Here is a 27,732-nt window from a genome sequence, read left to right as displayed (position 1 = left end):
CCCCGCCTCTCCTCTCCCAGCCCCTGCCACCGCTGGCCTGCGAGCCTCCTGCCGGCCGTGACTGCTGAGGCCGGAAAGGCGCGGCGGCAACATGCTGGGCATGATCAGGAACTCGCTGTTCGGGAGCGTGGAGACTTGGCCTTGGCAGGTTCTGAGCACTGGGGGCAAGGTAAGCCCGTAGGGCTGCAGAGAACTTGAAGGAGGCCTGCGACTTCGCCTCATCCTGGCCCGGGCTGCAGGGCTTTCTGAGGACAGGTGGGATGGGACTGTGCCCCCGAGTGTGTGTTCTGGTCTCTGCGGTGATTTGGCCCCCTACTACCCAGAGAAGGAGGGGAACTAAAGGTCTCTTGCAGCCAGACCATAGGTCAGGGGAGAGGTTGATGGGCGGCGGGGCGGGGTGGGTGGTTATCCACTTTGGCGAGTTGGACACCGCCTGATGAAGCATTTGCTCATTAAAACATTCTGAACATTTTTGTTTGTTGAGAGACATATCGTTGTAGAAATGGCTGCCAAAGCCCTTGCCGGCACAAAACTTCCAAGTACTAGAGAACTGAGTATTAAAGAACAAGTAAGGTCTGTACTGAATAGACCTGATGCATGATGGGTCGGGGTACACAGGGAAGGGAGCAGGCTAATTCTGATCTTCATAGGAGTGCCATGAACAAGGCCTCAGGGATGATTAGGAGTGCACAAAATAGATTAGAGCATATGCAAAGGCCCAGAGCCATACTGTTGCCCTTGGACAACTGTTAGAGTTGGCTGTGCGCATTGGCACACACCTGTAATCCCCGCGGCTCCCAGGACTGAGGCAGGAGGATGGCAGGTTAAAAGCCAGCAAGAGCGAGGTGCTAAGTAACTCAGTGAGACCCTGTCTCTAAATAAAATACTAAATAAGAATGGGGATGTGGCTCAGTGGTTGAGTGTCCCTGAGTTCAATCCCCAGTAGCCCCCTCTCCAAAAACAGGAACTGCTAGAATTGGATGAATAAAATGAATGAGGAATAATTGCTTTATTTCCCCAAATTTACATCAATGGGTCTGCCTCCCTGAAAACAAGGAGTGTGTTGCTTGATTATAATATCCTTTCAGACAGGCACTTTGTACAGTGAAGCTGTATATAACCTCCCAGCACACCATCTCACTTTTTTAAAGGACCATGTTACCTGGGGGCCAACTTTTGAAACAGTACAAGGGGCATCAAACAAAAGCCCTTCACTCAACTCTAGTCTGGACTGTTCAGCCAGCCAGAGGCTTGTCACTCATCCCGTATCTAATTTTCCCCATCTATATGTAGACTGAGTAGTTTAAAGCCCAGTCAAGGTGACACATTCAGATGCCTGCAGCGCCCAGACAGGTAATGGAAATGAACTAAACTGACTGTTTTTTACTATACAGCATGGTGGAGACTGAGGCAAACACAAGAGAGAGCTCAGATTTGCATGTATAAAAGATGACTTTAACCAGTTGTTGCAATGCAGTAATGTGAAAAAGTATTACTTTTTTTTTTTTTTTTTTTTTTAGTGTTGGGGATTGAATGCAGGTTCTCATGCATTGTAGGCAACTGAGTTACAGGCCCAGTGTTGCCAGATTTTTAAGGAAAATCAGATATCCAAATTCTTTATGTGAAACCTCCCAATTTAATATTCATTAACTTAACAAATAACAAATTTTTTAATGCCAGCTATGTGCCAGTCACTCTTCTAGGCTATCAGAATAAAGAGTAGACAAAACCAACAAAAATCCCTGCCTTCATGGAGTTTATGTTTTAGGGATTAATGATCAAATAAATAAGTAACTATATGCAATATCAGGTGGTAATCTGTACTATGAAAAAAAGCAAGCAGGGGCCCTTGGAGGTAGCTTTGGTAGTAGAACACTTACCATGCATAAAGTCTCTGGGATTCATCCCCAGCACCAAAAAAAAAAAAAAAAAAAAAAAAAAAAGCAAGCAGGGAAGGGGAGTAAGGAATAGAGAGCACTAGAAGTGATGCTTTGGCTTTGAATAAGGCAACTTTGTCAGACTAACCATTAATAAGTGACTAAAAATGTTCGTAAACACTGCAAGGATCCTGCCTGGATCAGATCATGCCAGTGTCAAACCGGTCTGTGGTTTCAGCCCTGATAAGGTTCCTGTGGCTCCAATAGATCAGAATGTGTGTTACAAACCGCTCCCAGAGAGCCTTCTTTTCTATAATGAATGGGGCTCACTTGGTCTTTTTGGCTTAATGGTGATGCCCGTTCAGCGACTAAGCTGGTCTGTGGCCTGTACCTTCAATTCCTTTCTCACCCATTCCTAGCCCTGCTGTCTGTCAGTGTGAAGTCCAGGCTGAACCCTGTGAGTTATTTCCCAGTCTCAGCTGTCAGCTGGCTCCCATCTTAGTTTGCCCAGTGTGTGTGTGGGGGGGGTGGGGCAGGTATAGTGAGAGACAGAAAGTCTCCAACACTAGATTTGGGCACTTGTAACTTTGGCTTCTCTTACACATGCCTCCATGGTTCTAGCTTCTACTCAGTGATCCAGATACTGAAGCCCAGGTAACAGGTAATCCTCTGTCTTTCTTAGGATGTTTACTAACCTCTGGGCTACCTCTCTGTCCTGTTTGGCATCTCAATTATTCTGTTACCTTTGTAACCAATTCCTTGCATTTTAATGCTTCTGTTCTGAGTGCTCCAGTCATTCCTATTCCTATTAGAAGCTTATTAATAATGTCACCTGCCACTGATTTGTTACCTCTAGAGATAAATACAGCTTTTTATAAGCATTTCCTGCCATGTTTGATGGGGCCATATGGGATATGATATATCATTCATACTGTTACCAGGCCGAAGCAAATCATTCGGCCTGAAGGAATCCCAGTTTCTGCAGCTGGAATGGGTATAAAAGTAGCTTTACCATCTACTCCCAGAGATACTATAATTTTTTAAAAAAATATGAAACTGTTTTATAAGCAAGTACCCTCTACATATATAATAATTCAATTATGTCAGAACTTGCCTGTGCCCCACTGTTACAAGCAACTTAATCTCTGAAGCTAATCTTGAGAGAAAGTAATAGTTCATGTCTTAATAGATGGTTTTGAGGTTTTAGAGAGATAATCAATTATAAATTGCTCCACAGCACACCTGGCCCTTGGTTGAGCACCATTACTGTTAGCTTTCCCCAGTTTTACAGGTAGTTTTAGGTTACTTAACATCTGGACCTCCCCGAACCCTTTCATTTCTCAATTCTGAAGACTAGCTGGTGTGGCAATTAATTAAATATTAAAGAGTCATGTAAACTTTTTTTTTCTAAATATGTTTTTAGTTGTCAAAGGACCTTTGTTTTATTTCTTTATATATGGTGCTGAGAATCGAACCCAGTGCCTCACACATGCTAGGCAAGTGCTCTTCCACTGAGCTACAACCCCAGCCCATCGTCATGTAAACTTTTAATTTACAAAGCCAGTGTGTTATTATTTTGAAGATAGCCTCTGCCTGAAATTATGTCCCTTATTCTGGAAAGAGTTTGGGCCAGAAATTGTTGGCCACACTCCCTGGCAAGTGGATGTTTCCCAATAGTGTGGGCTTCAGGCTCTCCAGATGCTCAGGCCAACTTCAGGCACACCGTCCGGCAGACCTTTTCAAGTGTCTCCTTCATTGCTTAGGGAATGTTATGGTTTGAATATAAGGTGTCCCCCAAAAGCTCCTGGGTTAATGCAGAAATATTTGGAGGTGAAATGATTAGATAGTGATACCTGCAGTCCAATCAGTCCATGACTGGTTGGTAACTGAAGTCAGGTGGGGCATGGCTGGGGGAGGTGGGTCACCGGATGTGTGACCTGAAGGTGCCTCTTCCCTGCAATCCCTTCCTTTTCCTTTCCTTCCTTTTCCTTTCTCTCTCTCATATATTCATATTCTCTCTCTCTCTCTCTCTCTCTCTCTCTCTCTCTCTCTCTCTCTCACCCTGCCATGAGTAGCCAGGCCACCCATCCGCATCACCCCCAACCATGAGCTGCCACACCTTGGGTCCCAAACAATGAAATCAGCCATCTATGAACCAAGACCTCTGAAACTGTGATCCCCAAATAAACTTTAACTCCTTGTCAGGTATTTTGATCACAGCCATGTAAAAGCTGACTAATACAGGTAGGGAGAAGGGAAGATAGCTTTCTGTGTGGGATTGGGTGGGTCTTATGAATGTTCAGAGCATGACTGATAATTAAAAACTTGGTCTTTATCAGATGTGCCCAGCCTGTGCAAATATGTTAGGACCCGATAGCCTGGGTTCAGTCCTGGTTCCACTGTTGGACTACCTCCCCAGTTTGCTCTAGAAATGAGTATTAAAGCACTAAATTTCTCACAGACTTGATGGAAGAATTGAATAAATTAATTAATGTAAAGTGTTTAAACAATGCCAGACATATAAAGTATTCCATTAGGATACCAATATTGGGTGCAGTGGCACGCACCTATAATCCCAGAAGCTTGGGAGGCTGAGGCAAGAGGATTGAGAGTTCAAATCCAGCCTCAGCAAAAGCGAGGTGCTAAGAAATTCATTGAGACCCTGTCTCTAAATAAAATACAAAATAGTGCTGGGGATGCGAGGTGCTAAGAAATTTATTGAGACCCTGTCTCTAAATAAAATACAAAATAGTGTTGGGGATGAGGCTCAGTAGATTAGTACCCCTGAATTCAATCCCCAGTAACCACCCCCACAAAAAAAGGATACTATTATTAATATTATAATGAGAAAGCAGGCTTCCATAATCAACATGTATACCCCACATCAATAGCAACTGGGCATCCTGGCGCCCACCTGTAATCCCAGTGGCTCAAGAGGCTGAGGAGGGTTCACAAGTTCAAAACCAACCTCATTAATTTAGTGAGGCCCTAAGCAACTCAGCAAGACCCTGTCTCTAAATATAAAAAGGGATGGGATGTAGCTCAGTGGTTGAGCGCCCCTGGTTCAATCCCAAGTACAAAAAAAAAAAAAAAGAAAGAAAGAAAGAAAAAAGAAAAGAAATAGCAGGAGGCTGATGAGAAGGTATTCTGGGTGTGGCTAGAAGGATAGAAAGAAGCTGGGTGGTGTCAGGATTATCCAGAATAGGTTAAGAACTCGGTGAACTTTTAGACAAGGAATGGGTGGACATGATTGGATTTATATAGATTGTTCTACATAGGTCCGTGGGCAGTTTCAACCCCATTTAGAATCTCCCTGTATACTGATGATTCCCCAAGTTACATCTTTTTGTTTATGCCAGCCTCCTGCGAGCTGCAGATCCCAGTGTAACTAACTTCCCAATGGACACTTTGCTTATCCACCAGGAGGCATATGACTGGGCAGACGTATCAAGGCCCTGCAGTTCTAGACTAGTTAAATCTGACTTTTGTAATTCATAGAAAGGAGGGTCACTCAAATGGAGGAGGTGGTGTTGAAGAGCGTTCTTTAAGGATGGTGGTCTTACAGTGGGGGCCTTGGCAATCTGAGTAGAACCGGATCCTTTGTTGGCAGCCTTTCTTTCCTTGGTGTGGATTTTTTGCCTAGGAGGCTGAGGGCCCAGATCACTTGTGCATTCCCTAGAGCTCGTTCCTGCTCCAGGTCCCTTCCCTTGAGACTCACTGAGACTGACATATACTTGAAGAATCCTATGTTTAGCTCACAAAAGTCAGTTGAATTCATTTTTAAAATTTTTAATTTATTCTTTTTAATTATACATGACAGAACAATATATTTTGACATATTATACATAGGTGGAGTATAATTTTCCCATTCTTTTTTTTTAATATTTATTTTTTAGTTTTCGGTGGACACAACATCTTTATTTTTATGTGGTGCTGAAGACCGAACCCAGTGCACCGCGCATGCCAGGCAAGCGCGCTACCGCTTGAGCCACATCCCCAGCCCAATTTTCCCATTCTTTTGGTTAAAGTTGAACTAATTGAGAGTAGATGAGTCTGGCATACTATCAGATCATCATCCTTGTACTAATGGCTAAAAATCCAACTCCCTACAATAGCTGGTAAGTTCTTCTGAGTCAGAACCTCTGGCCTCTTGCTTTGCCATGACTGGCTTAACAATCTTTGCTCCATCCACGTATATCATTGGTTTTTGAGGTACAGGGTATTGAACTCAGGGGCATTTTGCCACTGAGCTACATCCACAGCCCTTTTGTATTTTGAACCAAGGTCATGCTAAGTTGCCTAGGCTGGTCTTGAACTTTAAATCCTCCTGCCTCGGCCTCCCTAGTAGCTGGGATTACAGGCGCACACCACCAGGCCTGGTTGAACTTCTTGTATTCTTCACCATCATTATACTATTCTTGACCTCTATAGTAACTTGTTTTAGTCAGCTTTTTTACCACCGTGACCTAAAAGACCTGACAAGAACAGTATTAGAGGAAGAAAAGTTTATTTGGTGCCCACAGTTTCAGAGGGCATTGCAGCCAGTTTCAGAGGTCTCTGTTTATAGACATCTGACTCTTGCTCTGGGCCCAAGGTGATGCAGAACACCATGACAGAAGGAGGAAAGCAGCTCAGGATGTGACAACTGAGAAGCAGAAAGCTTCACTTACCAGGAACAAAACATATATCCCAATGACCCACCTCTTCCAGCCATATCCACCTGCCCAGTTACCACCGAGCTAATCCATTCCAGTGGACTAATGCACTGATTAGGTTAAGGCTCTCATAACCCAATCAGTTCACTCTATGATTTTTTTTTTTTTTTTGCATTGTCTCATACATGAGCTTCTGGGGGATACCTCATATCTAAACTAACAAAACTGCTACCTGGAATCCCTTCCCTAAGCAATCATCACTTACCACATCGTATAATAATCATTTGTGTATTTCTTTTCACCACAGTCTTCCTTATCATGTTAATCTCCAAGTTGTAGCATCTAGCAGAGGTTTTCAATGTTTCCTCAGTGAATCAATGAAACCAGGACTGAACACCCAGGTGGGTGATCTATAAGCTCCTCAGAGTCAGCAAGAGCTACCCATACATGTAAGCACAAACATAAATGCCCCCATGCTAACCTAAGGAGTCCTATTCTGTGTTCCCACACTGCCCTGGCACTCCTCACCTCTTCAGATAATAATCTTCTGTTTCCCTGGGTTCCTCCCTTATTAGACCCGGCTTTTCCTGGTGGTAGAAACTGTCTTTCATCTCTGTGTTGTAGTACCTGGCACCATGCTCAGAACATAGCAAATGCTCAATAACTGTTGGTTGAATGCATAAAAGAAGGAAAGAAAGGCCAAAGGAAGGAGCCAGCTGGTTTTCCCCCAGGAAGGTCCTATTGTTGCTTCCCTATTTGTAAAAGAAGTAACTGCATGAAATAACTTGTAAGACCTTCATTCTGAGCTATACGGGCATACTGATGTCTCCCCAGATAAATAACACAGTGGCTAAAAGAGAGGTAAAATACTCACTTCACACTCAAGGGCAGTGGAGAGTCTTGCAACAAGCATTAGTGGAGGCTGGGGCTGGAATTCTACTTCCTGTTTTTGCCATTTAGTAACCAAGCTAACTTGGGCAATTCAGTCTGTCCCATTCTTCATTTCCTTTTTGGTAAAATTAGTTAGATGAGGTGAACTTTAAAACCACTTGCAGTGCTGAAATTATGTGATTCACAGAGTAGCACTTCTGGAATTCAAAACACTACAAATGGCAAGATCAGTGGCGTTTCAAACAAAGGGGGAGTTCTGGAATTCTCTGCTATGACAGAACTTAAAAGAGCAAAAGGCCCCAAGCTTACACAACAGTTTGCTACTGACGGCTCTTTGAAAGTGTAAGATGCAATGAATGGAGGGCATTGCAGCCATCTTTGGATTACCAGGCACAAGGCCCCAAAGTCAAGGCCAGCTGATTTGCTGCCTCTTGATTCTTGATCTGGTGCTTTCTCCCACCCATGTCTAGGAGAGTTTAAGCATGAAATTGACACTCAGGGTTTGGTGTCAGGTGACCCTGACCTCTTTCTCACTATTCACCTTTAATTTTACATCACAAAAATGATAGGTGTTTTTGCATTCCAGATATAGTTATAATATTAAATACATTTGTTTGAACTGCACAGGCCACTCACAGGCTCTCCTACCTAGTTGAGAATCTTCAGTCTAGGATACATAGGGAAGCCTGTTTGACCAACCTGAGGCAGCCAGGTGCTCTATCGTGTGTCTGTTTTTCCTAGTCATTAGTAGAAGAGGAAGCTCCTTAATCAAATAAATACCTATTGAGCTTCTATCATATAAAGCTCTGTGTTATAGTTCCTGTCCACATATACTTCATTGTAGATTTGTCAAATGTAACAGTTTTCCATTAGCAGACTGTAAAATCAATATATACCAACTTTTCTTCTTTAGTACAATAGAATAAAATTCACTCAAGCAGAGTCGGAGAAAACAGGACAGAGAAAAAGAATCAGAATACACCCCATCCCTAAGGGTAAAGTGTTGTTTTTGGTTTAGTTTAAGCATGTGTACATTCATGATAAGGCAAGATGTAGAAATGTTTTTTTTTGGTGTGGACTGTGATTATTTAAAAGTTTACCTTGCTAAATGTCCAGCAATGCAAAATTATATCCTATGAGACACCACATGGCAAGGAAAAGGGGGCTGGGGTTCTGAAAGAAAGCTGCATGATTTGCCATGAATCCAGACACCAAGGAAAGGGTAATGGATTTAGGACAGAAACTCAGTGCAGAGAGTGGTGGTGGCGGGGGGGGGGGGGGGGGGGAAGGGTTTGTGTAGGAAGAGAGTAGACCTGATCACTAAGGGATTGGGAGTCTACCACACATGAGATAAGAGTTAGGGAGCAGAGTTGCCGGGGATGTATCTCAGTAGTGGAGCATATGGTTACATGTGTAAGGCCCTGGGCTTAATCCCTACAAAGAAAATGGCTTAAGGATATCTTTTTCCCCCCATATATGAGAGAAGACATGTGATACTAATCTTTCTGTGTCTGGCTTACTTACTTTAACCTGATGTCCTCCAGTTCCAACTGTTTTCCTGCAAACAAAATGATTTCATTCTTTATGGCTGAATAATACTCTATTATATTTCTTTATCCAATCATCGATTGATAGGCACCTAGACTTATTCCATATCTTAACTATTATGAATTTTGCTGCAATAAATATAGGTGTACCAGTGTCTCTTTTGTATGCTGACTTAATTTCTTTCAGATATATACCCGGGGCAAGTACAGCTGGATCATATGGTAACTCTGTTTTTAGTTATTGAGGAAACTCCATACTGTTTTCCATAGTGGTTGTACTGATTAACATTCCCACCAACAGTATATAAGGATTCCTTTTTCTCCACATCCTCACCAGCATTATTTTTAATAATATCAATTTAGACTGGTGTGAGGTACAATTTCAGTGTAGTATTGATTTGCATTTCCCTGATAGGTAAAGGAGTTAAACATTTTTATATATTTATTGGCCATCATATTTCTTTTGAGAAGTTTCCATTCAAAGAGAATGATGTCTACTCTCACCACCCCTATTCAATAGAGCACTAGAAATTTTAGCCAGCACAATTAGTTAAAAGAAGGAAATGAAAAGAATAAAAACACAAAAGGAAGAAATCTAATTATCACTGTTTCACATGATATAATCCTATAATTAGAAGATCCAAAAAGCTTCACCAGAAGACTGCTAAAGCTAACGAACAAATTTAGCAAAGTAACAGGTTACAAAATAAACATACAAAAATCAGTAGCTTTCCTGTACACCAATAGTGAATCTACTGAGAATGAAATCAGGAAAATAATCCATTGTCACCTAAAAAAATTAAAATATCTAGGAATATCTAACCAAGGAGGTGGAAAACCTCTAAAATGAAAACTATAAAATGCTGAAGGAAGAAATTGAACAGCTGAGGTTTTACCTCAATGGTAGAGCATTTGCCTTGCATGCTTGAGGCAATGGGTTCGATCCTTGGCACCACATAAAAATAAACAAATAAAATAAAGGCATTCTTTCCATCTACAACTACAAAAAAATAAAAATTAAAAATAAATTGAAGAAGATGTTTGAAGAAGGAAAAACCTTCCTTGTTCATGGATAGGCAGAATTAATATTGTTTAAGTGATAGTACCAAAAGCAATATACAGAGTAGGTGAAATCCCCATCAAAAAAAATCAATGAAATTCTTCACAGAGGTTAAAAAAAAAAAAAAAAAGTCCTAAAATTCATTTGGAAGAATAAAAGACCCAGAATGGCCAAAGCAATTCTCAGCAAAAAAAAAAAAAAAAAAAAAAAAAAAAAAAGCAATGCTAGAGGCATCACAATCCCTGACTTCAAATTATACTACAGAGCTATAGTATCAAAACATTAATGGTACTGGCATAAAACAGACACATGGACCAGTGGTACAGAACAGAAGACACAGGGACAAATCCACCCAGAACAGTTGTCTATCCTTGACAAAGGTGCCAAAAACATACATTGGAGAAAAGACAGCATTTTTCACAAATGGTTCTGGAAAAACTGATTATCCATATATAGAGTAATGAGACTAGATCCTTATCTCTTATCCTGCACAAAAATCAACTCAATATGGATAAAAGGCCTAGGAATTAGACCAGAAACCCACCAAATCCTAGAGAAAAACAGAGTCAACATTGCAGGATATAGACACAGGCAATGACTTTCTCAATAGGACCCCTAAAGCTCAGGAAATAATGCCATGAGCTAGTAAGTGGGACAGCATCAAATTAAAAAGTTTCTGCATAGCAAAGCAAACAAATAAGAATGTGACCAAAAACTTACAAAATGAAAGAAAATTTTACTAGCCACTCTTCAGATAGAAGATTAATAACCAGAATACATAAAGAATTCCAAACACTTTAAAACACAAAAAGCCCACAAGTAACCCAATTAATAAATGGGGAAATGAACTGAACACACATTTCTCAAAAGAAGAAATATACATGTCCATTAAACATATGAAAAAAATTTTCAACTTCGTTAGCATTTAGGGAATTGCAAGTCAAAACTAGACTGAGATTTCATCCCACTCCAGTTCAGAGGGCAACCATCCAGAATACAAAAATAATAAAAGTTGGAGAGGATGTGGAGAAAAGGGAACACATTAACACTATTGGTGGGATTGTAAAATAGAGCAACCACTATGGAAATCAATATGGAAGTTCCTCAAAAGACTAGGAATGGAATCACCATATGACCCAGCTATACTTTTCCTTTGTATTTACCTATAGAATCAAAGTCAGCCTACTATAGTAATACACGCATACCCATGTTTATAGCAGCATAATTCACAATAGCCAAACTATGGAACCAGCCATTGGTAGAGTCCTTCAATGGATGAATGAATAAACAAAATGTAGTATATATACAATGGAGTTTTATTCAGCCATAAAGAAGAATGAAATTATAACATTTAAGAATGAAAGTATAACATTTGAGGAAAATGGATGGAACTTGAAGGTAAGCAAAATAAGCCAAATTCAGAAGGTCAAGGGTTGTATGTTTTCTCTCATATGTAGAAGCTGGAGCAGAAAAGGGGGGGAAAGGTGGTAATGGGAGATCTCATGAAAACCTAAGGGAGAGAGTAGAGTAGGAGGAAGGGACCTGGGGTGGGGAGGGTAGAGAGGAAAGGATAGAAAGGGAAGATACTTGAGGAATGATATTGACCAAATTATATTATTGTAATGTGTGCATGTACAAATATGTAACAACAAATTCCACCTATGTGTATTATAATACAAAGAAAAATATGGAAAAAAGAGGAGAGTCTGTTCAGATCATTTGTCTTAATTGATTAGGTTATTTATTCTTTTATTGATAACTGCCTTGAGCTCTCTATATGTTCTGGATATTAATCCTGTGTCAGATGAATACCTAGTAAAAATTTTCTCCCATTCTGTAGGTTGTATCTTTATTCTGTTGTTTTCATTGCATTTTAATTTGAGGTAATCCCATTTGTCAAATCTTGGTTTTATATCCTGAGCTAATTTTAGAGTTCTCTTCAGGATAGTGTTGCCTGGGCCTGTATCTTACTGTGTTTCCCCTATATTTTCTTCTAGTAGTTTCAGAGTTTTAGGTCTCACTTTAAAGTCTTTCATCCATTTTTTTTTTAATGTGTGAATGAGGGATAGGGATTATTAGGGATGGGGAAGAGGACTGGGGGCAGGGGGAGAGGAAAAGGCAAGAGAGGGTCACATAGGGAGAGTGGATATGATTAAAGAATGGAAATGTCGCATGAAACCCATTAATTTTTGCAGTTAATTAACATGAGTTAATTTTTATAATAAAAATAATGCATTATTTTTTTTAAAAGAGGGAAAGATGTCATGTCCAGGAGTGTGGCGTGAACAGGACAGCTCTGATAATGGAATGGCTGATTTGGGGGCCTTTGACTTCTGTGGGACTGTTGTTAGTACTGTATTTTTTGTTTCTTCCCTTCCATGTTTTCCTTCTTTTTCTGGCTCTCTTGTTAGTCAGATGATAGATTCCTGGCTTAATCCTCCTATTTTCTTTTCTATTTTGGACTTCCTCACTTTACTTTCTGGCAGATTTCCTGTAATTTTATATTCCAAGGTTTCTATGGAATTTTTCATCTCTCTTATCAGATTGTTTTTATTTCCAAGAGTTGTTTTGATCTTTGAGTGTTCCATTTTTATAGTATTCCATTGTTTTAGAATGCAGTATGTTCTCTTATTTCCCTGAGAATATCAAATCTGAGAATTTTTTTTTTGTTTGATTTTTGGTTTTTGGGTTTGTTTTTGTTTGTTTTCAGCTTCTGGTATCTCTACATTCAAAAGAATCCAAGAATCTATTTCTGATGGTCCATCATACTCAGACCTGTCTCTTCTGTACTCTCACCATATCCATTATGGAAAGTTCTTTAGAATTTTGTACTTCTTACAGCTGGCATAGACTGCTACTTTATACCTCTCAATTACAATGTCTCCTAAATCTCTAGGAAGAAGTCTCCTATGAGGAAAGAACCTGTGAAGGGGGGAAGTTTGCCACTGTGGAAGTGACAGAGAAGCCTGTAGATGAGGCTCTACGGGAAGCAATGCCCAAGGTCATGAAGTATGTAGGAGGTACCAATGACAAGGGTGAGTCTCCCTGTGGGATGTGGATCTGGTCTCAGAGGCAAGCACTGCATGATCTCACTTCATCAGGAGAAAACATAAGTGGGGGCTACAAGGCTCCCCTAACTATTTCAGTATCATGTGAGCTTCCTGTTGCTGCCTGAACAAGGAGTTCAGCAGGAGCCACTCTCATGTCAGCCCAGCTATCCCTCACTATGAGGTTCCCTGTTCTGTAGGAGTCAGTTCATGTGTTTTTCCTAATGTGTAGCCATAGGCTCCCCCGCCCCTTTTTTTTAACCTTACAGTGTTCATTGTGACTTTGGAATGGTTGACTGAGTGAGGTATACCCAGGTAAGCCAAGCCCCAGTGCAAGGCAAGGCCACCATCTGACTTGAGACCTCCATGGTGGCATCAGATTGGAAATACCAAACCAACTCCTGGTAGCTCAGACCCTGCTAGATACTGAGACCCTAGTGACCTATGGGGATAATAGGTTCCAGACTTTGTTTTGGTAACAGAAGTGTCTGAGAATTCTTAGGATATTTCACCCTTTTTTTTTTTTTTAACACTGGGGATTGAACCCAGGGATACTTAACCACTGAGCCACATCCCCAGTCATTTTTATATTTATTTAGAGAAAGGGTCTTTCTAGGTTGCTTAGGATCTCACTAAGTTCTTGAAGTTGGCTTTGAACTTGGGATCCTCCTGCCTCAGCCTCCCAAGTCTCTGGGATTACAAGAGTGTGCCACCCTGCCCAACTAGGTCATTCCACTTTTAAAAGACTTGGCAGTCCATGCTGGCTGACTCCTCATTTTCAAAATGATATGTTGGAGTTTCATGTAAGGTCTACATGTTAGAATATAAACCATATTTTAAAATGTTGAACTCTTAAGAAAACTTTCTAATTTGGTCAGCACTTTGGAATCACTGCAAACTAAATATGAGTCAGAAAGCAAGTGAAAAAAGAGATATTGGGTTTAATTTTTAGGTTGTTGCTCAAGCTGATAATTTAGAAAGAAAATGGTATTAACCGTAGTAACATTTTCTATGAACAAAGTAATCAGACTTTGGATTGGAAAATAAGTTGACAGATAGGAGGTCAAGAAGAAATATTTTTTCCTTAGTATTTTCATAGTATCTTCTTAGATGAATATATGAACAAAAATTATAACATTTATTTTTAAAAATCCTGAAAATAAATAGTATCTCTAATGATCACATTCTAGAGCAATCATTGTTGTCTTTTGAAGATATTTTTAGGGCTTTTTAATGTAATCTTTTTTTTTTAATTTTTATTTTTTTGTTATTTTCTTTTTATGTGGTACTGAGGATCGAACCCAGGGCCTCACATGTATGAGGCAAGAGCTCAGTCACTGAGCCACAATCCCAGCCCCTTAATGTAATCTTAATAGTATATTTTACTACAATAGTATATTTTACTTCTGTTAAATTATTATTTCATGATTACTTTCTACTATTTCTAAATAGTTTTCTTAATCACACAATTTCTCGTAGCTACATTATATTGTATCATGTGCCCATAATTTACTTAGATATATTCCTGGGGTTTTGGGGAGGTAGGTGGATACTAGGGATTGAGCTGAGGGGCACTTGACCACTAAGCCACATTCCCAGCCCTATTTTGTATTTTATTTAAAGTCAGGGTCTTGCTGAGTTGCTTAGCACCTCACTTTTGCTGAGGCTGGCTTTGAACTCAAAATCCTCCTATCTCAACCTCCCAAGATGCTGGGATTCCTAGGGTTTTCGGGGGCTTTTTTTTGGGGGGGGCACAGTTTGAACAGAATTATAAATTCTGCTTCTGAATATCCTGTTATGTATAGCCTTTTCCATATTTTGGGTTATTTTCTAAAAGTAATGTTTAGATAGGAAGTAATTAAATATTGATATGTCTATAATCTAGAGACATACTGCCAAATAATCTTTTTTAAGAATTGTACCACCATATTCCTAACTCCAATATATATAAAAATAAAAGTTGTTTGCATTTGTCTAACTATCTAGTTTTAGTGCCTGAATTACTTGTTCTTAATTTCTTTCTTTATTCTAATTTGTTATATGTAACAGCAGAATGCATTACAATTCATACTACACATGTAGAGTATAATTTTTAATATCTCTTGTTATACATAAAGTATATTCACTCCATTCATGTCTTCATACATGTACTTAGGTTAATGATGTCTATCACATTCCACCATCTTTCTAATTTCTTTTTTTAAATATCATAGTCTTTTTAGTTCTTTTTTAAATGTTAAAATATATCTATTTTAGTTGTTGATGGACCTTTATTTTTTATTTATATATGGTGCTGAGAATCAAACCCAGTGCCTCACATACTCAAGGCAAGTGCTATACTACTGAGCCACAACCCCAACCCTGTTCTTAATTTCAAGAACAAAAAATATTGGCATGAAAGAAAAATGACACTAGTTAGTGTATTTTCCAGTGCCCTGAGTAAGCTCTGACTCTAATACCTACTTCATTCTGTGTTTTTATGTTCTCAGGAATTGGAATGGGGATGACAGTCCCTATTTCCTTTGCTGTGTTCCCCAATGAAGATGGCTCCTTACAGAAGAAATTAAAAGTCTGGTTCCGGATTCCAAATCAGTTTCAAAGCAACCCACCAATTCCCAGTGATGAAAGCATCAAAATTGAGGAGCGGGAAAGCATCACTGTCTACTCCACGTAAGGAAACTTTTCTGAAGGCATCCAAGGGCAGCACTTGATTTCCATTGCCACTCCTTAGATTATCTCCAGTTAGCGCTTGTATTGGCTTTTTGTTGTTGCTGAATTAACTCAAGTAAGAAATATTGGAGCTTAACAATTATTCACGTTAATTTCCTCAGGTTGCAGCACACAGACATTTGTAATTTCTCTGAATACATGCATTGGCCAGTTGCCAAACTGGTGGGTAAAGACTGTATCCCTTTAGTTTTAGCTTAAGATGAATAATTACACTAGCTGCATTCTAGAATATCTAAGTCAAGCTGTGGTTTGGGGTCATGTATGCATGGGAAATATGAAAAGCTGGAGAATACTTGATTTTCACCCCACACTCCCTCTGAATACCAGAAGGGCAAAGAGCATTTGCCAGAGCTGGGCTTCCATATCCCTAGTTGTTCATAGTCTGTGGCATGCATTCATGCTATTGTCATTTTGATCCTATTTCCAGGACCTCATTCAGAGTCATGTTCCCTTGAGTGTAGAATGTAGCAGAAACAAATGGTTGCATATTTGTTGTTTGTATTGTTTTTGGCAGTGCCGGGGATTGAACTCCAGGCTTGATGCATGCTAAGCACACAATGTACCTCTGAGCTATGCCCACAGCCCTGTTACATGTATTTATCCCTGAGCCCCAATCATTACCCAGTAAACAAGTCTCTTTTAGATGGTTGGTAACTCCCCACATGTTAAAATCCTCCTGTGTGACTGGCACGGGACCAGGTACAAGAGAAGAACAGGATTTTGACCAATGGTAACCGTGGGTTGGGGTTTGGTTCTTTTCTACAACAACCTCATGAAAAATAACTACATATAATCTTGCACTGGACAGAGTTTTGGTCCACTACCAGGACCTCCAAACTTGGTTATTTGGCTTACCTACTCCAACTTTGCAGCTGACCGTGGGCCAGCTTTCCCTAGAGATAGTGCAGTGCTTTGAACCTTCCTACTGTGGCATCCTTAGGTCATAGAGCCTCCCAGAGGACAGTGGACACAATGCAACTGCATAGCTGGCCTGGGAGCCTCCAACTCCTGTTTCCCTCTAATCCAGACCTGGTTCAGACTTCCCAGCCTTCAGTGCAGAAGCTGCAGAGAAAGCAGACTCTGATTAAGCAGTGTCTTTTCTCTGGGTAGGAAAGTGAGTCACCTAGGATACAATTTTATTTTATTTTATTTGTGCTGAGGATCAAACCCAGCTATATCCCCAGCCATAAGATACAAAATTTAAAGAAGCATTCAGTCTCATAGTCTATCCTGTCTCCAAGTGCAGGGTAGGCACTAAAAGTGAGCACCTCCTTGTCTTGCACCCTGAATATCTGCTTGTCTCATCCTTATTTCTGCTCTGTCTTTCCCATTCTCTTTCCTGTGCTTTGCGAGGCAGCCTGGTACAATATAACAAGCTAGTATTTTATAGTGTGATTCTTAGCTCTGCTCCTTAGTAGCAGGATGACACTTGGGAAGTTATTAGGCCCCTTTAAGACTAGTTTCCAAAAAATAAAATAAATAAAAGACTAGTTTCCATGGGGCTAGGGTTGTAGCTCAGAGGTAGAGAGCTTGCCTTGTACATATGAGGCACTGGGTTCAATCCTCAGCACCACATAAAAATAAATAAATAAAATAAAGATATTGTGTCCATTTACAACTAAAAAAATATTTTTTAAAAAACTTAAGTTTCCACATCTGCTAAGCACTGATAATATAATTTATTTTGTAGGATTATTGTTAAAGAATGTCTTTCAGTATGTACTAAGATATTATTTATAAATTAGTTAGTGTTTATCATCTGGAAGTAGGTTTCAGTAATTATTCTTTTCTCTCTCATTTCATTAGGAGTGAGGTTGACACAAATTAGTTTACTTAAGACTTCCTGCTGATAAGCTAATGTCTCATTATTTGTTAGACCAGAGCCATAGTGAAGAGTTGGCACAATTGTTTTCTTTTCTTTCTTTTTTTTTTTAAGAGAGAGAGAGAGAGAGAGAGAGAGAATTTTTTAATATTTATTATTCAGTTTTCTGTGGACATAACTTCTTTATTTTATTTCTACGTGGTGCGGAGGATCGAACCCAGCGCCCCACGCATGCCAGGCAAGCGCTTTATCACTTAAGCCACATCCCAGCCCTATTTCTTTTAACTTTTTAGTATGGGAATTTTCAACTTATAGAAAATAAGACAATGAAGCCATACATACCCAGCATTCACCATTGAAAATTAACTCAGTGGCAGTTTTGTGTCATGTGTTGACATGATACCACCTTGGATTAATTTTAGGCAAATTTCAAATATTTTATTATTTCATTCATAAATATTTTAGTGTGACTAGTGAAGATTTCTTTAAAAATATAATCATAATCCAATTTTAATAGGAATTTGTTAATGTTCTAATAACATAGAATAGACAGTGTTAGGACTTCTCCCATTATTTTATAGTTTGTTTTGACAGTTTGAATCTGGATCCAAGTAATATCCATCCATTGCAAGTGGTTGGTATATTTTACCCCCTCTCGGTTCTGGAGATTGAACCCAGGGGCACTTTATCACTGAGCTATATCCCAGACCTTTTCAATTTTTATTTTGAGATAGGATCTTGCTAAGTTGGCCAGGCTGACCTTGAATTTGTGATCCTTCTGCCTCAACCTCCTGAATAGCTATGATTATAGGCATGTGCTACTGCACTTGGCCTGTCAGTGTGTGTGTGTATGTGTGTTTAAATAACTTTATTTTATTTATTTATTTTTTATGTGGTGCTAAGGATTGAACCCAGTGCCTTTCCCATGCTAGGCAAGTGCTCTACCACTGACCCACAAACCCAGTCCCCTATTGGTATGTTTTTGAACTTTTACAATCCATGGCTTTTCTCACCATGGTACTTGTTCATTTTTCCTTGTAATTTATGAATCATTTGTCCTATTTCCCACAGTCAAGATTTTGCTGATTTTTGTTTCTGTGGCACTTTTATATGTCCCTCTGCCTCCTTTGGTTGCCTTATAAATTAAAGCATCTGAAACTAGAGATGTGTTCAGATTCAGGTTTTAGGATTCGGGGCAAGAATATTTCCTAGGTGGTGATGTATATTCCCATCAGGGTCACAGTGTTGGTTACCTCTATTCTTGTGATTTAGAGACCAGAGTTAAGGTAGGTTTCTTATTCACTAGCTTGCAAATTGGTAATGTTCTGTTTCCTTCTTCATTTATTAGCTGAAATACTTAAATAATGAGAAGCTTTCCTTATCTCCTGTTTGGTTTTGCAAAGGTAGAGTCATACAGAAAAAGCATGATCAGTGCTTGATATACCTTCTTTTATTTGCCAGACTTTGGAATAATAATTTCATTCCTTGACCTCCTCCAAAGGTGAGGTGGTCATCGTCTTTGTTTTTTGAGTAGCAACAGAAACATATGAATTTAAACATGCCTGTTGTGTTTCCTTTCTTTGAAAAATTTTTTTATTGATGCTCATGTTGCCTCTTGGGCCAGTACAGCCTCTTTAAGTTGATTTCTCAGTCCTTTTTACATGTCTTTAATAGTCTTTTATCACTTTCTATTTTCAAGCACTATTTTTTATTCTAGAGGAAGAATTAGCCATTTCTCTAAGAAATCCTATTCCTATAATGGAAAAGATATCAATTTAAAAGATAGATTAAAGTCAGGTTTGTGTAAGTTTCCTTTTAATTCTCTGAAATCTCACCAGATGAAAGTATGAAATATGGTATTTAACCTACAAATATCGTATTTAGCCTGGCTCTGTGAATTTTTTAAAAAATGTTTTAATAGCATATAGCTGTTCCTCAACCAGCCACTTGATGTCACTGCACAATCAAATGTGCATTTAAAAGTACCCTGTGGTAATGTGTGCTATTTCTGATTCTGTTGAAAGGAGCATTGAGATGGTAGAAGGCAACAGTACTATTTCAAATACAAAAGTATAATTTCAAAGGATGCAGTGATGATGCTCCTTGGTGGTCTAGTGGTTAGGTTTTGGCACTTCTCAAATAAAGCAGTGAGGTGTTTCATGACAAAATTAATTCTTTTTTTTAAAATTTTATTATTGGTTATTCAAAACATTACAAAGCTCTTGACATATCATATTTCATACATTTGATTCAAGTGGGTTATGAACTCCCATACGGGGTAAAAATGGGAGTTCATGACAAAATTAATTCTAAGATGAAAGTTTTACATCCGAATTAAGTCTTCTTTTTTTATGGCCTTGTCCACAAAGGGGATCGCACACTTATTGGCAGTATTAATTGCTAGTGCTTTTTTATTTGGCTGTATTTTTGTTTGTTTGTTTGTATTTTGATAAATAGAATGCTGTAGGGGTAGGGGACCACTATCAGAATATTCATAGTAGTCTTAGGAGGTAATAGAATTACCTCGCACTTAGACTAGGGGTGATATTCCAGACCACTGTCCTTCCTCTGTGTTTTCTAAAAGCCACTGATATTAGAGATTGGCCTCCAGTGCTGGGTTCTCCACAAGATCCACAGTGGGAAAGGTTGGATAGTTTTATTAAAACTTTCACCATTTTAATGAAATATTTGCATATGAAGGAAAGAGCTGGAAACCAGAAGATCATTGCCAGGGTGACCAGTGCTCCAATCCACTCACCATACCCACAGGACCACCGGTAGTAACCAAGCCTTGCTTTGCCTCATTTTCCTCATCTGTAAGGTGTGGGTAAGAGTGCCTAGCTCACATGGTTGTTGTAAACAGGAGATAGGACTATATCTATAAATGCCCACCCAATACTGGGCATGAGGTAGACACTCAGTAAATCCTAGCCTGTTCTCTTCTTCTTGACTTTACCTGCCTCGAGAATTAAAAAGTTTTATTAGAAAAAAACAACAACAACAAAAAATCAAAGTTACTATAGATACACTTGGGTCTAAATTTCAACTCTATTACCTATTAGTTTCACGACTTTGGGAAGGTGCTGAAGGAACATTAGAGAAGAAGCAACATCTGCCCTTGGAAGTAGGAAAGACATTCTAGTGGGAAAACAGACAAAAAGCAAATGTCTCCAGACACTGAAGGACTGCATTTTTCCAGAGATAAGAACTGGTATCCACAGACCAGCATTATAGGGAAACATATTTCTACTCAGAGATAAAAGCACTGTGGCACAAGGTTCCTGACAGTAAAATGGACTGATGACAAGGTCGTGAGGTCCTCTCCCCCAGAGGGGTCACACACCATCTGGAGGGGCACGTGATGTTGTGATATGTAATGATGCAGATGAGTGGATGCTTAGTTCAGCTGAGCAAGTGTTTATTGAGAATCTCTGATATTTAAGTCACCTCACCTCTAAAAGCCTTGCCAATGAAAAGATTCCATATCTAAAATTTAATTAAGCACCATTTCATTTACCACCGTGACCCAATCTGAGTTCCCCAGCCAAACTCGGCTTTCCTCCCCTAGTCTGATTCCTGTCCGTGATCCCTGTCCTACCAACAGTCCCCTCCACCCCTGCCTACCTGGTGCAGATGTTCTCACTCCTTCACCTTCTACATGCATTGATTGGCCCAGTCCTACCACCTCCCAGCCTTACCTTTACAGCCATACTGTCACAAGTCTCCTTCACCTCTTGCCTGAATGATTATCATGGTCTCCTGATTGGCTCTGGTTTTCCCACCACTGCCTCCTCCAAATTACCCTTGTATCATTACCCACCCCACCCTAAAGCACAGGACCATTCACATCACCTCTACCTGCTTGGACTCTGAGCCTCATGGAAGTCTGCTGAGCTCTGGTTGGGGACATGTCCCTGACCATGATAGATGTCAGGGATTGGACCAAAGTCCAAGTTAGTAGGGAGTTGCTCCATTCCCAGGAGGAGGGGTATGGGAAAATCTTGGGTCTCCCCATATATGACCAGGTGGTTACACCCAGTGAAAGTACTTGTCATGGCATTTACCACCCTCTACAACATGGCCGCAGTCAGTCTCAAGATGGTACTTCATTCCAAATAAGGAAATGCACACTTTATTGTGTCATTAAGCTACAGCTTAAATATAAATGTAAATAGCTGAAGGCAATGTGAAGTCGATGATCCTTGGTCTCTTCTTCATGTAAAAATAAAATGAAACCCAAGTATATAAACAACTGTATTCATACAGGGCATCTAATTATAAATATAGGGCATCATATACTGCTCTATTAAAAGCATAAAATGTGGTGCCCAGCAGTAATCCCAGTGAATTCAGGAGGCCGATCCCTGAGGATCCCAACCTTCACCCAACTGCAGCCACTTCCAGACCTTTGCTCACACATCCGACTTTTCTCATTCCACTCCCCAGTCTTTGCCTAAGTTCTAAGAGAAGAGGAACTTTGTCATATTGTTCCCTGCCAGCATCAAAAAGAGATGCTTACTCTTGTCTTCCATAATCACTCCCTTTATCTAGTATCTCAGAATCAACTATTTCCTATTCTTCTCTCCACAGTCTTCTGTATGTACCTTCTACCTCCACTGTAGAGTTTCTTTCTGTCCAGGGTTATCTATTTGTGTTTCTGCCCTAACCAATACAGTTGGACCTCACAATGATTATAATATATATATATATATATATATATATCTTTCATCATCTTTCTGCTCTTATGGTGTCTGGCTGGTGCTTTGTGCTCAGTGACATTCCATATGGTAAGAACTGGTTTGATCTGGTTGAACAAAAGTCTGCACTGTTAGTCCTTTTTCCTGCTGATGGACTCACAGCTGCTACTCGGATACTCCTTTTGCCTAGCACACAGCTACATGCACCATAGATCCTACACAAACTGGTGTTGACCTGTGGTTTGTTGATGTTTTAGACAACAGTGGATGGTCAAGCACAGTAAGTCCATTCCTCTTTCTTCCTCACTGTGACAGCACCAGACACTCCCTGAAGGATAAATAACACATAATGAATTTTTGCCACCTTGGATCAAAAGCCTGCCTCTCAGCCTCCTCCATACTACCTAAAGTACTCCCCTTCTCCCTGACTTCCAATTCTCTCAGTCTTTTAGTCAGCTCCTTTTGTTTTTCTGGTTGTGCATGTGTGTGTGTGTGTGTGTGTGTGTGTGTGTGTTTGTGTGTGTCCTTTGTTCCCATGGTAACCAAGTTCTTTGTTCTGACATTGGGTAAGATAGAATACAGTGCCCTAGAGAACTTCTTTGAAGATGGGAGTTAGAAACTTATTAACAGGCTTACAAAAATAATATGCATACTTTCTGTTTACTTCCTTTTAGGAGCTCAAACCACATTATGAGCATTCCTTAACTCACACTCAGGCATGCTTGTGAACTCAGGAGCTGTGGGCACTGTGTTGTTTTCCTCCGTGTCCAGCCTGGAAGCTGAGGCAGGGAAGAATGAGGCACCTTTTCTTGGATCACCAGCTGAGTCACCATACACCAGCTCCCTTCATGTTCCAAGGCAATGTCCCTGAATAGGGTCTGTTTTTTTGGCTTGTTTCTGTGGCTCTGTGATTAGGGTCAGGGTGAGTTGGTTATATGATCAGAAAAGACAACACGTGGATGTTTCCATGACCCTCCCAACTTTGTTTGCTTTCTAGTAAAATGCTTCCATGATGAAGCAGTAGGGAACTTTTAATCTTCATTATGAGCATCTTGGTCTGCCTAGGAACAAATGGAAAGAAAGAGGGGCGGTTCCAGTGGTGAATTTTTGGAATCCCTTAGTGATGATATTCTCCCGATTACCTTCAGCCGGATTTTCTCCTTCTCAGACAACCCTTCTCAGTGTCCTTGCCACATCCTCTTTCTCCACCCACCACTGAGGTATTAGGATTCTCGGGAGAAATCTTCTGACCCTCTGCAACATCAGTACCTGCATCACTCCTTACCATGACTGCAGCCAGTGCCTATGTGGTTAGGATGCCCAGTTTCTGTCACCAGATCCATCACTTTCCCAGTGGATATCTCTGACTCCAATTCTTTCCTGAGTCTAAGATTTTTAGGGTCAGACACACATTTAGTACTCAGTTAATAACTCACATGAATGTATTTCACAAAGGCACCTTAACGTCATCATGCCCCCAGACCAGACCGTTAGTGCCCCATCCCCACTGCTCCTTTCCAGAGTCACTCTGCAGCCTTTAATCCCTATTCCAGTTAGAGGTGTGCTTCCAACCAGGGGCTTACCTATAGTCCAGGAGAACTCTCTCCTCTCCCTCTCTTACCTCCCCTTCATCCAAACACCTTTCAAATCTGCCTTGCCCAGGCCTCCATCGCCTCATAATGGCTATCCCTGGCCCCAAGTGACCTCCCACCTCAGTCCCCCACCATTTCCACCATCTTTCCACTGCCACCAGAGGAATCTTTCTAAGTTGCAACCTGCTCATATCGGTCCCTTGCCTTAAAATCCTTTTGTGGATTCTTCTTGGCATCTGGGATTAGGAATTTGAAGAAATTGCATGAGGTTCCCCTATATGGCTCCAGTCAACCCAGGCTTCCTGTTCTAGCTCCCAACACTGTCCTCTTGGTACGTGCTCAGAGGGTTGTTAGGTGAATGAGTGGGTGAATTTGGCAGCACACTGACATATTTAAACACTTAACTCGGGAGTAGGTCTTAAGTGCTAGCTTTAGGTCTGTCAACCTGAAGACAATCTCTTTATACTGTTTTGTCTTAGATTTGTTTATTTTGCCAAGGGCACTGTGTTAGATGTGCTGGGTACATCAATGCATAGAAAGTGACAAAGATCTGTGCCATCATTGAGCCTCTAGTCTACCGGGGGGCATAAAACAATGAACATGCTACAGTTTAGATTTTGAATGGCCCATGTGTTAAAAGGACAGTCCCCAGCTTGGTGCTGTTGAGAGGTGGCAGAACCTTTAGGAGGAGGTGCCTAGTGGGAAACCTTCAGGTCACTGGGGATGTCCCCTGCTAGGAGATTGTAGGACCCTACTTCTTCCTTTTTTCCCCTTTTGTCACCTGGCTATGAGTTGAGCAGTGTGCTCTCCCTGCCATGACCATCCAGCACCCCCCAGAGAGACCTAAAGAGCAATGGGCTGGCTGCCTGATGGTGAACTAGACCCTCCAAAACCTGGAGCCAAATAAACCTCTATTGTAAGTTAATTTTCCCAGGTATTTTGCTATAGCAACAAAAAGCTGACTAACAGAACATAATAAGCAAATCTTATTGATATGTACTGGAAAGAAAAGGGAAGGAGGGGAAAATGAGGGAAGGAGGAAATGAAAAAGATTGGGAAGGAGGGAGGTTTTACAAGGTTAAATAGGGGTTTTGAGAGTAGACCTGAGAAAGTGAGAATTGTTAAATGAGCCAGTTCATGATACTACTTTAGATTACCATCATGTCCCCCACCTGCAGAATCAGGATTAAAAGCCTGTCCCGAGAGAATTGCAAAGCGTAACAGGCCCTCTGTATTGGCTGGTTCTGCATCTTCAGATTCAACCAACTGTATGTCAAAACTATTTGGGGAAAATTTTTCATCTGTACTGAATATTCACAGACTTTTATCTTGCTATTATTCCCTAAACATTACAGTACTTACCATGCATTAGGTATTATAAATAGTCTAGAGATTATATGGGAGGATGTGTATACGATATATGCAAATACTATGCCATTTTATATAAGGGACTTGAGCATTCACAGATTTTGGTACCCTAAGGGGGTCCTGGAACTCATCCCCATGGATACCAAGAAATAGTTAACAATAAAAGCTGCAGTGTGCTGTGAGTTTACTATCTTATAAGCTCTGGGTTGAGCAGTTTGCTGTCTTCTCTCCTTTTATCTTCTGAATCAATGCTATCGTCATTTATATTTAACAAAGGACCTTAAGGGTCAAGAAATTAAGAATTTTTACAAGACCATGAGTGGAAGTGGCAGAGCTAGAATTTGAGCATCCACATTAGCCATTTTGCCTCCAACTGATGAATGGCCACATTTGAGGACCAGTCCTTTTGGGCATTTCCAAAATAAGTCGTTTGAAGAGCCAGTAACATCCCTTTTCACAGTTGGGTATCATTCACTGGCAGGGCCTTCAGGTAGCTTCAACACTTTTTCTCACCTCCAGCATCTGATTTGTTTCAGATAGGTGGTTCTCAATCTAACAATGTTCTGAGTGAGAAACTTTGGCATCTTGCAGACTTTTATTGCTAGAAAAAAAAAAAAACTTTCTGAATCTTCCTTCTCTGTCTACAAATCCAATTTCCCTTTTCTTGAGCCCCAGTGAAACTGGAGTTCAACTTTCTTCATCTGCCTTATACTCCTTCTTCAATATATTTGAAGAACCAAGCCTCGTCTGCTTGAAATTGGTCTCGGCTCCATCTCTCTTCTATAGCTCTTGTCTAGACATTATAATAACCAATCCCTCACAGATGAATCCTGGGTGTTTTTCACATCAGCGACCCTGTAATCAACATGCTGAATGCTTGCCGAGCATGACTAACTACTTATAAAAGAGCAAAGCATGATTCAGAGAACTCCACCAAAAATAATGCGTTATTTGGCCTCGTCTTAGCCTGGTACAAATTCAGACTTTTGAGTCATAAAGCTCATTAGAAATGCCATGTATTGACTCTAATAAAGATTTTAGTGCAACCAGATTTAGAGTGGTATAGTTAGGGTAGGCTACAGGATGAATTTGGGTTCAGAGGCAGATGACGTCAGGGACATAATAATCTCTTGAAAATGAAGGCTTTATTGCTTTTGTCCCCAGCTTCTGCCATCAAGAAAAACACCTGATTTGGGAGATGTCTCAACCTATTAGAAAAAGCAGGCTTTCGTGATCTGAGCAGAAGGGATTTACTAAAAGGGGTTTTCTTATTTGGGGTATGTGTAAAATTGACATAGATCCCTCCTAAAACTTGCTTGGGTCCCTGCCTTCATTAGCTCTGATTTAATGAAGCTGTCACATGTCCCTGCTGGATGAGTTCCATCACTATAGTTGCTCTGCTTTGAAAGCAACAGTAGCTACTACCTTTAACAGCAGCTCCACCCTAGCTCCCTGATGCCCTCCTTCCTACTGGTGACAGAGGCCAGAAGAGGAGCAGCTAGAGCAGTAGAGGGAGCTAGAGAGAAGGGTGAAGGGTGGCCCTGAGACAGTTAGCTCACCACCTCTTTGGGAAATTGCAGATAAGGGAAGCTGGCATTTAGCATGGGGCTATCATGTTTGAGGCCCTGCATTATAGTTCTTCACCTCTGTTGTTGCATGTAACACTCATGACTGTGGAGGAAAAGGAAAATGTATATTTTACAGATGAGGAAGCTGAGTCTCAGAGAGGTCCAGTTCACCTATCTAGGAAGTGACGGATGTAGTCTTACTACACTGAATGCTTGTCACAATGACCTTGGCTATGGCCCCCCTCTCCCCACTAAGGTCACATCCTTTCTTACCAGTCCTTGCTCTTGTATCCTCAGGCAGTTTGGTGGTTATGCCAAGGAAGCTGACTACGTAGCCCATGCCACCCAGCTGTGTGCTGCCCTGGAGGGCACAGCCACTTACCGAAATGACATCTACTTCTGCACTGGATATGACCCTCCCATGAAGCCCTACGGACGTCGCAATGAGGTCTGGCTCGTGAAGACCTGAGTGACTCATGGCATCGAGAGCTTCTTGGAAGTGTGCCTCTGCGTTCCCTGACTCCCTGGGGTCAGGAGGGGCCAATGCTTCTCAAGTTCCAACTCTCCTTCAAAGCCAGTCACTGCCAGTTTTCTGAAATAAGCGCAGTCCATATACTGAGGTTCTTTTTCTCGTGGTGGGGAATAATACAGCCAAGATAGGCAATATGGTTCTTGTTAATTTAGAATTTTCTGTGGCAGATCAGAAAAACTCCAGCAGTACTTTCTCAGCCATATGGGCCACTAAAAACTGATTTTTAAACATCACTGAATTTGTATTTCTGTTAATGAGGGAATATGTGAATTGTTCACGATCTTTCAGCTTGATTCTTATAACAGCTTGTCTAAAAATAAACCAAATATAAAGATCTCTGACTTAA

The 27,732-nt window shown here is 40.5% G+C and overlaps 1 protein-coding gene across 1 annotated transcript; it reads left to right on the top strand.

The window, feature by feature from the left end:
• On the top strand, positions 1 to 27,732 carry Hebp1 (heme binding protein 1). The gene is made up of 4 exons (XM_076852682.1): positions 1 to 169; positions 12,927 to 13,065; positions 15,567 to 15,747; positions 27,152 to 27,732. The coding sequence occupies exons 1-4, from the start codon at positions 92 to 94 to the stop codon at positions 27,321 to 27,323; spliced, it is 570 nt and encodes a 189-aa protein (XP_076708797.1). The 5' UTR covers positions 1 to 91; the 3' UTR covers positions 27,324 to 27,732.

Source organism: Callospermophilus lateralis, chromosome 4 (assembly GCF_048772815.1).
Source record: "Callospermophilus lateralis isolate mCalLat2 chromosome 4, mCalLat2.hap1, whole genome shotgun sequence".
NCBI classification, from domain to species: domain Eukaryota; kingdom Metazoa; phylum Chordata; class Mammalia; order Rodentia; family Sciuridae; genus Callospermophilus; species Callospermophilus lateralis.
The sequence above is the reverse complement of the archived record's forward strand: the minus strand, read 5'-3'. Positions and strand labels throughout refer to the sequence as shown.